Below are 12615 nucleotides of genomic sequence, written 5' to 3'. Positions count from 1 at the left end.
AATTTAGGCTAATTAGGCTTTTTTTTAAATACATTTGTTCTATTTTACTGAAAGCAGAAACGTAGACGTGTTCAACTCTGTAATAAGGAGGACCTCTGCTGGTGAACAAGGGGAATTGTACTTGTGTGAGACTGACAAAAGGTTGAGAGATTATTTTTTAGCAGTAACTCCAGCTTTATAGCTTGACAATAAGTAAAATTATTATAATAAATGCGATAAATCTGATACCCAGATAAAAGTTTTCCTAAAAAGATTGTGATGACAAAATTAATCAACCTTGTCAGCTTATTAAAAACGCTTTAATTTTAAAATGACGAGTTATTTGTTTCATGTTTAATTTTTCAATCATTTTATGACTCGTACTACCAAGTCAAAAGTTTGAGGTCAATTCATACATGCGTATCTATACACTCACCGGCCACTTTATTAGGTACAACTGTCTAACTGCTCTTTAATGCAAATTTCTAATCAGCCAATCACATGACAACAACTCAATGCATTTAGGCATGTAGACATGGTCAGGATGAACTGCTGCAGTTTGAACCGAGCATTAGAATGAGTAAGAAAGGTGATTTAAGTAACTTTGAATGTGGCATGGTTGTTAGTGCCAGAAAGACTGGTCTGAGTATATCAGAAACTGCTGATCTACTGAGATTTTCACCTACATACATCTCTAGGGTTTACAGAGAAGGGTCTGAAAAAGAAGATATCCAGTGAGCTGCAACTATGTGGGCGCAAATGCCTTGTTGATGCCAGAGGTCAGAGGAGAATGGCCAGCATTTGAGCTGATTGAAACACAACAGTAACTCAAATAACAACTTGGTACAACTGAGGTATGCCGAAGAGCATCTCTGAACGCACAACACATCGCACCTTGAGGTGGATGGGCAACAGCAGCAGAAGACCACACTAAGTGCCACTCCTGTCAGCTAAGAATAGGAAACTGAGGCTACGATTCACTAAGGGTCACCAAAATTGGACCATAAAAAACTGGAAAAAACGTTGCCTGGTATGATGAGTCTCAATTTCTGCTGCCACATTTGGATGGTAGGGTCAGAATTTGGCATTCAACAACATAAAAGCATGGATCCATCCTGCCTTGTATCAACGGTTCAGGCTGCTGGTGGTGCAATGGTCTGGAGGATATTTTCTTGGCACACGCTGGGCCCATTAGTACCAATTAAGCATCGTGTCATTGCCACAGCCTACCTGAGTATTGTTGCTGACCTTGTCCATCCATTTATGACCACAGTGTACCCATCTTCTGATGGCTACTTCCAGCAGGATAACACTCCATGTTATAAAGAGGGAATCATCTAACACTGGTTTCTTGAACATGACAATGAGTTCACTGTACTCAAATGGCCTCCACAGTCACCAGATCTCAATCCAATAGAACACCTTTGGGATGTAGTGGAACAGGAGATTCGTATCATGGATGTGCAGCCGACAAATCTGCAGCAACCGCGTGGTGCTATCATGTCAATATAGACCAAAATCTCTGAGAAATATTTCCAGTACCTTGTTGATTCTATGCCATTAAGGATTAAGGCAGTTCTGAAGGCAAAAGGGGGTCCAAGACAATACTTTTAAGGTGTACCTAATAAAGTGGCTGGTGAGTGTGTATATGTATATCTATGTATGTATGTATATATACACACACACACACACACACACATATATATATATATATATATATATATATATATATATATATATATATATATATATATATATATATATATATTTATATATTTATATATTTATATTCACACACACATATTGACCACAATATCCTCATAAATTGCTTAAAGTCTGCAGGTGTCCAGGGACAGGCTCTACAATGGTTTAAGTCATACTTTACTGACCGTTACCAGTTTGTGAATATTAATGGACAGCCTTCACAAGTCAGCCCAGTAAAGTATGGGGTGCCCAAAGGATCTGTTTTAGGCCCTTTGCTGTTTACAATTTACATGCTACCTCTGGGAGACATTATTAAAAGACATGGGATCGGCTTTCACTGCTATGCAGATGATACTCAATTATATATTTCAACTAAACCTGACGAGACGTCTGAACTGTCTAAACTAACTGAGTGTATCAAAGACATTAAAGACTGGATCACCAACAATTTTCTTCTCTTAAACTTTGACAAAACAGAATTATTACTTATTGGGCCTAAATCTTGCACACAGCAGATCTCGCAACTCAATCTACAATTAGAGGGATACAAAGTTAGCTTTAGCTCTACCATGAAAGATCTGGGTGTCATATTAGACAGCAATCTAACTTTTGAAAATCATATATCCCATGTCACAAAAACTGCCTTCTTTCATCTGAGAAATATCGCTAAATTACGAAATATGCTATCCATCTCAGATGCAGAAAAGCTAGTCCATGCTTTTATGACTTCCAGACTGGATTACTGTAATGCTCTATTTGCTGGCTGCCCAGCATCCTCTATTAACAAACTACAGCTAGTACAAAATGCAGCAGCCAGAGTTCTGACCAGGTCTAGAAAATATGATCATATCACCCCAATTTTATCCTCCTTACACTGGCTGCCTGTTAAGTTTCGTATTGAATTTAAAATATTACTTCTCACCTATAAAGCTCTAAATAATCTAGCTCCTGTTTATCTAACCAACCTTCTGTCTCGCTACGAACCAACTCGCTCTTTAAGATCTCAAAACTCAGGGCTTCTGGTAGTACCTAGAATAGCAAAATCAAGTAAAGGAGGTCGAGCCTTCTCTTTCATGGCTTCTACACTCTGGAATAGCCTTCCTGATAACGTCCGAGGCTCAGACACACTCTCCCAGTTCAAAACTAGATTAAAGACCTATCTGTTTAGTAAAGCATACACTCAATGCATCACCTAGCGGGTTCCACACAGGCTTCTGCATCTTGCTAATATACACTATGAACAGCAGCTACGCTAATTATTCTCTTTATTCTCTATTTTCACTTGGGGATACTCATCCCGAGGTCCTCAGATTATGCGGAGTCACTGATTGGATCCAAGACCAGCGACGTGATGATCCCAAGGTTTCCATATCCGGGACCAGGCCATATCCTGAGCTGCTGCTGCGCTGATGGTCGTGGGGAGTGGAGAACATGTGTCTGATTCCAGCGACGCTCCAGGGACAGACGAGTCTTCGCTGAGGCCATCTTCCAGCCTCCACCACGGCGACTGAAGCTCTGCACAAGACTTTTGGCCAGCGGAGAAATTAAAATGGTCGCGCCGAACTGAGTCTGGTTCTCTCAAGGTTTTTTTTCTTCACTCTCCCATCAGGTGAAGTTTTTTTCCCTCTCCGCTGTCGCCACTGGCTCCATGGTTCAGGATTGGTAGAGCTAAGCATCAATGAATTTGCTCTTCAGTGTTTGAACTCTCAGTACTGATTAAATTACACTGAACTTAAACACTAAAAAACAACTACACTGTTCCAGTTACTATGACCATTTATGTGAAGCTGCTTTGACACAATCTACATTGTGAAAGCGCTATACAAATAAAGCTGAATTGAATTGAATAAATAAATAAATATATATATATATATATATATATATATATATATATATATATATATATATATATATATATATATATATATATATAAATAAATATATATATATATATATATATATATATATATATATATATATATATATAATTTTTTTAGACAATTAACTTTAATGAACAGCATACTGTAGTACTAACTATCTTGAACTAATAAACTGCAATAAATACTCTAGTGTACTTTAGGTTTACAGTAAGCTGGTGTATTATTGTATAAGATATTCAGTATTTGATTGTTTATATTACTTTGGTTGTTGTATTGCCACTAAATATTAATTTAAGTACTTTATTAAGGTTTTAAAACAGTACAGTATTTACTATAAATTACAGTAGTGTTGTATCTGTTTAATATGGGCTAAATGTATTTCTTTCAAAATGCAATAAAATATAGAAACACTACCATGTAAAATGTTTTGTTTCTATCTTAAATTGATTAAAATGTAGTTTACTACTGTGACGACAGCTGAATTACCAAATCTTCAGAAATCACTCTAAACATTGATTTAATGCTCCAGAAAACAGTTGTGCTGCATAGACTAATATTAATTGTACATGTAGCAGATACTTTTGACCAAGGTGACTTAAATAAGTTAATTTTTTGCAGGAGTAGTCACACATTTAATTGATCAAAACCTTTCAGCAAAATTGTCCAACAACTCCCACTCTTGTCTTAGGACAATTTTAATACAAAATACAGTTGAAAACAAAATTATTTAGCCTCTTGTGATTTTTATATATATTTTTTGAAATAGTTCCCAAATTATTTTTAACAGAGCAAGAAATTCCCGTTTTATTCTTCTAAAATTAAATTAAACAAAGTAAATCAAATTGAACAATCTATTAGCATGGTTACAAAGCAGAATTTGTTCAAGAAAATTACTGAACTTAACAACCATAACTTTTGAGGGCCCCATCACACAGGGCTCCGCCACAATGCGCACTCATCCACTGGTTGTTGCTAGAAGAAGTTGCTGCCAAAAGTGAACAAGAATTATTTATGTTATTTAATAAACTACCCATTTAATTGTATTTTATTAATGCTTACCCCAACGCTCACACTAATGTAAAAATGTTAATCATTGTACAGTGTCACAAAAATGATGTGATGATGATTCATGTGATCCCGTTTCTCCTCCTAGACCTCTGAGCTTTCAGACACTGGGTGGCGCCATCTTCCTGGTCTTTACTGCTCATCTTTAAACCTCCCTAGAAAAACAGGTTCCTTTCAATCAGTAGATTTTGTTTAATAAATTGACGATTTAATATTGAATAATTTGCATGTTTAAAGAATATGAACCGGCTTTACAAATAAAGTATAAAATTGCACACGATGGGGATATATTTGACTATTTTGGAACTAATTTATCACTAGTAAAATACTGCTTTTCAACTGGCCTATACTTTTTTTAGCAACAAATATTGCAAGTTTATTGTATTTCTGTTTAATGCATTTTTTTACATAAAGATCTAAATTAATCGGAATTAATCTGACGAGGATATAATAGGCTCATTTAGTGTAAACATGTTGTAGCCAATTTGTGCATTACAAATTCTGCATTACATTACATTACAATGCATCGCAATACAAGATGTGAAATACAAACTCTGAAATGTTCCTGAACATGTTTTGCACGATTTGCGTTCTCTAAAAACACTTTGCATTTAATTTAAGTCTTTAAATTAAACAATCTGGCAGTTGTCGCGTTTTAATAACCCAAATAACTCATTGGGTTGTGTTAATTTTAAAGTTTCTTCATGTAACCTATAGGCAACTTTAGTTGTATATTTGAGTGTAAACTTATTTTATCAGACAAATGTCGCCATTTATCATAGACCATTTTAACACATTTAAGGTTTGCCTTCAGATAATGTGTCAAAAGAAGTTACAACACTTTCCGGTGTTGTTTGCTCAATACAGCTACTTCCCACTTTACCAGTTTAAAGGATAAACACAAGTTTGAAATCATCATACAAACGTTTTCAAATGCACGCAACACTTTAGGATAATCCTCTGGCTCCGTTTACCAAAACACCTGCTGCCACATAACATTAGCAGCAGACACACACACACACACACACACACACACACACACACACACCTGCCACTTGATAAGCAGCAGACAACGCGCCGAAACGAGCACTCCTCCAACACGCCCTCTTGTTCTGCTTCTAGAGAGGGAAGTAAACGTGAGCTCGTCTTTTTCTTCCATCACTAGACCGACTTTTATGATAAGTAACGCAGGGGATTCTGACCGAAACAGGACCACAAACAGAACTCAGATGAACACCCAAGGCTTTGGAGAAACATTTACCGACGTCTATCCAAATGTACCGTCTGCTCCAACCGGGCGCGCTTTTTCACAGAAAGTTTTGGTTCTACTGTACGAGCGGGGACTGAAGCAGCGGTAGGATGTCAAATAATACCACAAATGACAGCTCGTATCCCCACATACGCGTTTGGGCGTCGGGGGTTTCTCTGGTCATCTTGGCTCTTTTCAACCTGGTCATCAACTGGACCATCGTGCGGGAGCAGAGGCTGCGGAGCCACGCGCGCTTCGTCCTCGTTTTTCACCTGCTGTTCTCCGCGCTGGTTTACTTTGCGCTCTGCTTCAGCTTCTACTTACAAAACTATCTGAATGCGGCCACCACGGCCACCACATGCACGGTGCTAATAAGAGGACTGATGACCAGCGGTTCCAACATCATCCTCACCATCACGGCGATGGCGCTGGACCGTTATTTCGCCATCTGCTACCCGATGCACTATGGTAAAGTGTTCTTCAAGCCGTGGCCCTGGTTCATCGGGATCCTGACATGGGGACTCGCGTCTGTCATTCCTCTCACTGTGACCCCCAGGAACGCCACGGGAACCTGCGGAAGGAAAGATTTGCAGGGTGGGGAAACACACAAAATCCTTTTGATATCGATTTGCACTGCTCTCATCGTGTGCAGCTATGTGCGGATCTTATATGAGGGGCGACGGCTGGGTGTGTTTAACCGGCGCAACCGAGCTGCGTGTCGGACTATCGCTCTCCACGGAACGCAACTCGCCGTTTACATCCTCCCAAACTTTATACTGTTTTTCCTGCATATTCTCAAGAATAAGGATTTGTTCACATCTGACACCAAAGAGCTTTTTGCTGTCATAAGCTTTGTGTTCTTCAGTCTGGCGCAGTGTTTCGCGCCGATAGTGTACGGACTGCGTAAAGAGGAACTACTGGAGCATCTCAGTCATCGGTTCCCGTGTTTATCTGGCCGGTTAAAACTCATCTTGGAGTGGACTGTCAACATCGCCCATCCCAAACGATGTCGCCAACAACGGTAAGAGAACATGGTCGAGTGGTAATTTACTGCGCATTTGTCTTTGCCAAGGCGTATTACGCATCCGTACAACATTTTAAGCTGCTTCAAGTTATACTTAGCTTTTTATTATAAGATCTTGTCGCTCGTGGTCAAATTTTTATTTTAATTCACTCTCAAAAGTGGAGAAAAAAATGTTTGTACCTAGAAATCCTCCTGTTTTAGATGTTTTCTCATTTAATGACTCAACTAAAGATGTCCCTGAACAAAAGTAACAAATAAATAAACAAAAACGTTTATCTCAATTAAAGATTGTGATGCATCAATTAATTTTTATCCTGCACGAATGATACTGGCAGGCTATGTCTGCATCATGAAGATGACACACGTGAAGGGATATTCTGACATTTCAAATGTTTTCGGGGGCGTGGCCCAATATCATCGTTTATAACCACATTATGTAAACATAACTTCGCTTGTTGGCTAAAAGACAGAGTAACTTCCTACGATAACTCTGAAAAGCATGCTTAGTTTTAATACACTTTGTAGCTAAGACCAACATTTTAATAAATATATGCGTGGGAGGCACAATCTGTTTCCACATCCAAATGACAGCATCAAGTAGTAAACAAATCAATGCTAATTCGTTTGGCTCACTCCATCTACACGACACTTCAAAGGTTTGCTGACTGTACGATTTATGATGTTATATTAAAGACACTTACTGACATTAAGGCTGCACATTGGCAAATAATATCACAACGGTTTTCAATTTTAAAAGGTACTCCAATCCACTCGAATAAAAATATTGAAGCTCAAGAAACATTTCTATTATTAAGTTTAAAGATACCTAAGTAGTGCTTAGATACCAAATTAACCTTGGGTGCTACCTATTATTATTAACCAGAAATCTGATACTTTGTCAATAAAACAGCATTTCTATGTAATGAGAAACATTTTTCATGCGTTTGATCAATATAATACATCCAAATTTGATAAAAGTAATAATTTGATTCGAAATAAAACTCACCATAGCTAATTTTTGGAGGTTTGTGTATATTTCCGATAGTTTTAGAAACGTGCCTAACTTTCAGTTGGTGGTTTTTATCAAAGGCTTAAGCCGCATTTCACACCTACAACCACAAGCTCATGTCTAATGCTTGTTTTCAAACCAGAGCAGCTACCAAAAAAAACAATTACGCTTCTTTAAACTGGTGTCAGAGGAGGGTTTGGGGAGTAAATTAAGCTGTCAGGAAGAATAAATACGTTTTTATTTGTTTTTTCACAATGATTCCAAAAATGTTTTTGGGATCCTTTAGTGAAAAGTTCTCAAAAAAAAAAAAAAAAAAAAAAAAAAATATATATATATATATATATATATATATATATATATATATATATATATATATATATATATATATATATATATATATATTTTTTTTTTTTTTTTTTCAAACTGTGAATTTTATTATCTAAAATTAATCAAATTTTTTACAATTTCATAATCTAATTTAAACTTTATTCTTAAGTATTGGTAGACCATCTTTAATCTGCCAAGACTATAAAACCAACCAATGGAGGTTGCCTTAAAACGAGAGACTCTAATGAAAAGTATCTGTCTGCCAAATTATGCAAAATACAAAATCCATGCTTAAACACTGATAAATCTAACATGTTGCGTTTTTTTTATTTCAGAGAGCGGAGGATGACTTCAGAGACTTTACTATCTCGAGAGATCTCTCAAACCACTGTTTGACCACATTTGGATTAAGAAACAAGCCCGCTGTTGGTTTCTTCAAACGAAATATGCACAAAACAAGCCTGAAACTAATACTGAATCAAGGTTTTCACAATGCAACCTTTTTTAAATCATCTGCGAAATTCAGGAAACACAATTTTCCACTGTTGACTTACAAAACTTCAAGACACAAATTCATCAAGTTAGGATACAATACCGCAACCATGTGTTCAGGAGTCACTCTTGCCAAAAGTGTGATTTTCAAGGCAGCAACATTAACTGTAAATAGTACTAATGACTTACTCATGTGATGCGTCATGTGAACAAGGGGAAGCTATGTGAAGATGCCTGGTTGTAAACGCTCATATTTGTAAAAGCGCTACAGACGTCATCTCTGGTATTGTTTGATTTAGCCCAAACAGTATTTTGCAGTCATTAACATAAATAAGCTAAAGACCCAAGTAAGACTTGGATTTGTACAACTGTGAAGCAAGATTGTCATGTACAGTATGTGTTGTGAAACTGTAAGATTTGTAGAATTAGATATATTATTTCTGACACTGCCACATCCTGAGTTGACAAGACACCCTGTTTAATAAGGTCATTAACGTTCATCAACAGTTTCCTGTAAACGCTCTCTTTACAATATATGTTCACTTCCTTCAGAAGCCAGTACACTTGGTGAAAGGACCTACTGTAATGCATGATGGTTTTAAAGCACTGGAACAAAGGGCACATATTTATAATAACGCCTTTTCCTTGTATGATACAACTGTGATATTAACAGATATTCTCTGTATACCTGCTTAATGCCTTTCGAGAGATGCTGCAGTAGCAGAAGAACAACAAATATACATTTAAGAGAAACTGTTTAACGTAAAACGTGTAAGAGCAGAACCAACGGTTTGTGTCATTGTCTGGTTTAGCAAACAATGGTGCAATAAGCATTTTATCTGCACTTCTCTATTTGTACTGCGTGTGGTCTTGGATTTCATGCTTTTGTACACTTGTAATAAAAACCTTTTGTATTTATGCAAAATAATAATGGGTTTAAGTTACTTACTCACATTAAAAAATGACACTGAATAACAGGAGTAGGTTTAGGGTTCTTGCATGCACTGGGCTATACGCACAGCTAGAGTTTTTCAGCCAATGAAAGCTTAATGTGACTATTTTCAGTTTCATAAGGCTCCTTTTACAGCATCAATGTTGTAATGTAATTTAAGTACATTCAGCTAAATAGACTTAAGCATTCATTTAATTGTTGAAGCTTAAAACGAGATGAAAGATGCCAGGATCAGCAGGCAAGCGGACAAACTCCATTGAAAATACTGGGGTAAAATAAACTGTTATGTTTTAAATACATTTAAAACGAATTTAATGAAGTGCTTCTTGTCTGGTCTGAGACCCACTTTATATCGTATATCTATCAGGCAGTGAAGATCACTGATTTTTGAAGAGGTCAGACCTTAAACATGAAGATTTTATAATGGAAAGACAGTTCACCGAATGCACTGAGGCTGACTGGCTGAAATTAAAAGTCAGTGTGCATATAGCCCATTATACACATTACAACTATTATTATAGTAAGTGCATGCAACAAGGACACTGTAAAAATAGTTACCAAAAGACTTTAAGTAACCGAGACAAACATGTGTTCATAATCTGAAACTCGACTGAACAGAACACTTCTGAGTAACTGCGGATCTGACATTCCTCATTATGACCATGGGAAAACTAGTTTCAGTATGTGAAACCACTAATAAATATGTTGACCAACAAGGTCAAATTGAAAACATTTGGAAAGTCACTGGACTGACTTTCATTGAAAGGTTTCATGTATTAGAAGAAGATTCTTGTATTTTATTTCATATATAGTTTTAATATTTCTTAAATGTTTGAAAAGTTTGTAATCAGATAAGAGAGAAAAAAACACTTTCACAAACTTTTTGAGATCATCTATAAAAGCTTGTCGGTTTGTTTGTTATTTTACATGCAAGACGTTTTTGCTGGGAAAATCAAAAGGATGGGATGTTTACACACACTCCCAAGAGAACAGCAGACGATATTAATGCTCAGGATAATGTAGAAAGTGCTGTTCTGTACTTTAACATCAGCGTGTCATGCAAAGAGAAGGGATTTAACTCAAACTATAGTCTCACATAGATCTATACAAGTCTCAGATATATTACAGAAAATACAATGCTGTCTAATAGTCTGTTGACACGATGTCGGCTAAACATATCCACACCCACACTTAGGGCATTTTCTGATGCTTTTGTTTTTATTTCAGAATTAAATAAAGCCAAGTTTTATTCTTAGTTTGCAAGTGACTCCTCGCTCTTTTCCCTCACAAGCCTGACAATATCGCAATGACTATATGCTTTCTTCACAGCTGTTTTCCCACTTCTGTTATTGTTTTCATTCATTATGTTATTGAGAGCAAAGAGTGCAGCAAATATTTACATATTAATCTAAACTCTGCTCTCAGCAGCGTGGATTCTGTCTGAGTGCTCAGTATATCACAAAAAAGGCATTACTAACTTCTTTTCACTTCTAATCAAGGAAGAAAGAGCTTTGCGCTCAAGTCACATTCAGTTTCTTGTGCATTTTCTACATGCACAAGCTGTAAGTTGCTAGCTGCAGTTCACTTAATGGCCACTGGTGTCGCTAAAAACAATGAGTTTCTGTATTCTACATGCAGCCCCCTTTCACCACTAGTTGTTATCACTTTTTTATTTTTATTTTAAGCTTGATTACATATAAAAAGCTAAATTAATGAACACAAATCAAATCTTTAATTGTAAACCCAAATCTACAAATCCTAATCGTTAATTTACAATCCTTTAATATGAAGTATTAATGCACTCCCATGGTTGAAGAACACAATGTGACGGAACCCACTCGCTGAGGATTGCAGCATTGAACAGTCCCAGTAGAAAAGCATGAGCGTGACTGACTGGTTAGAGAGAGGTAATGAGTGGGCGATGGGTGGAAGAACAGCTTGAGAAGCTTTAAAAGCCCAGGGGATGAGGAGCAACGACCCCTCCGTTTTCTACCACAGCCGCAGAAATGGCACGCAAGTTCTTAAAGGTCTGCTTGGACGTCCCTGACCTGAGGAACTTGATGTCCTGCATGACTCTCTCGTGGGCCTGAAGGAGAGAAATCACAGATTAATGCTTAAATGTCCCATGGAATTATTTTTTTATTTTTTTTTAGTGTCAGTATTATTTGTTTTTAGGATATCTATAAGCTAGTGTGCTCCAAAACAGTGACAAAATTACGTCAAATGACAAATAAAAATGCACATTTTAAAGCATTTCACAAAACTTTAAAGGCTCATGTAAACAGTGATCATTTTCACACACTTTTCATCTGCATTTATTGAGATGATTTGGCCATTAGTAACCAAGTGATTTTCAATGGCGATATGCAGAGCAAATGTGCAAAATCACTCCCTGACAATAGATGTTGCTGAAATGAAATTAAACTAGCTATCAAATTCTATTTGAACTGCAATTCTTCTCCATAACTCCCTCTTGTCATCATTTTTGTATTTGCTTTGGCGTTTATAAGACAGCTGAGTTCAGACACTAATAAAATAGGCAGCTCCCATTATTTATGCACCTTCTTGGTCATTGGGAATGTGTGCTGGCCTAGTACGCTTTGTGCTTTAAGTCCTCAAGAAATCAAAACTAACCATATGATTTTGTTATCTCACATTGCTAGTTTCGTGGTGAATAATTCATCTTGGCATATCAAAAAATGTTTGCCCAAACAATCTTTTATTGAAATCAGAAAATGGACTTCCTGTTTTCAGTTAATTTATCAGATTAGGTGATTTTGAGGGAATGGGCGTGGCTAATGCTGGTTCAACTGCCAGTTTTGACATTAATGGTGAGCAGGAAGTGTCTGTTAGGTTGTAATACCTCTTCTAAATCCACTTTCCAAATCTTCTTGAATAAATTGCCTACTTTATTACATCCATTTAGCCCACGGT

At 36.8% G+C, this 12615-nt stretch overlaps 2 protein-coding genes across 5 annotated transcripts in view; one reads left to right on the top strand and one right to left on the bottom strand.

Annotated features, from left to right (window-relative positions):
- Positions 1 to 5630: 5630 nt before the first annotated feature.
- zgc:194312 lies at positions 5631 to 10583 on the top strand. Of its 2 annotated transcripts, XM_087260037.1 has the most exons (2): positions 5631 to 6898; positions 8573 to 10583. In XM_087260037.1, the coding sequence occupies exons 1-2, from the start codon at positions 5988 to 5990 to the stop codon at positions 8631 to 8633; spliced, it is 972 nt and encodes a 323-aa protein (XP_087116163.1). In that variant the 5' UTR covers positions 5631 to 5987; the 3' UTR covers positions 8634 to 10583.
- acadvl (acyl-CoA dehydrogenase very long chain) overlaps positions 9187 to 12615 on the bottom strand; it is a 36466-nt gene continuing 33037 nt past the window's right edge. For 2 of the 3 annotated variants that reach the window (XM_087259868.1, XM_087259869.1), the window contains one exon: positions 9187 to 11767. In XM_087259868.1, the coding sequence (XP_087115994.1) occupies positions 11630 to 11767 (138 nt within the window). In that variant the 3' untranslated portion in view covers positions 9187 to 11629. 3 annotated transcript variants of the gene reach the window in all.

Source organism: Danio rerio, chromosome 7, assembly GCF_052040795.2.
Source record: "Danio rerio strain M-AB ecotype USA chromosome 7, GRCz13ab, whole genome shotgun sequence".
NCBI classification, from domain to species: domain Eukaryota; kingdom Metazoa; phylum Chordata; class Actinopteri; order Cypriniformes; family Danionidae; genus Danio; species Danio rerio.
This window is presented reverse-complemented; position numbering and strand designations above follow the sequence as displayed.

Excerpts from the sequence above, each read along its gene's own strand:
- zgc:194312 (XM_087260037.1), top strand. The coding sequence starts at position 5,988 with ATGTCAAATAATACCACAAATGACAGCTCGTATCCCCACATACGCGTT. Across the intron at positions 6,899-8,572 it reads AAACGATGTCGCCAACAACG|AGAGCGGAGGATGACTTCAG; the intron begins GTAAGAGAACAT and ends TTTTTATTTCAG.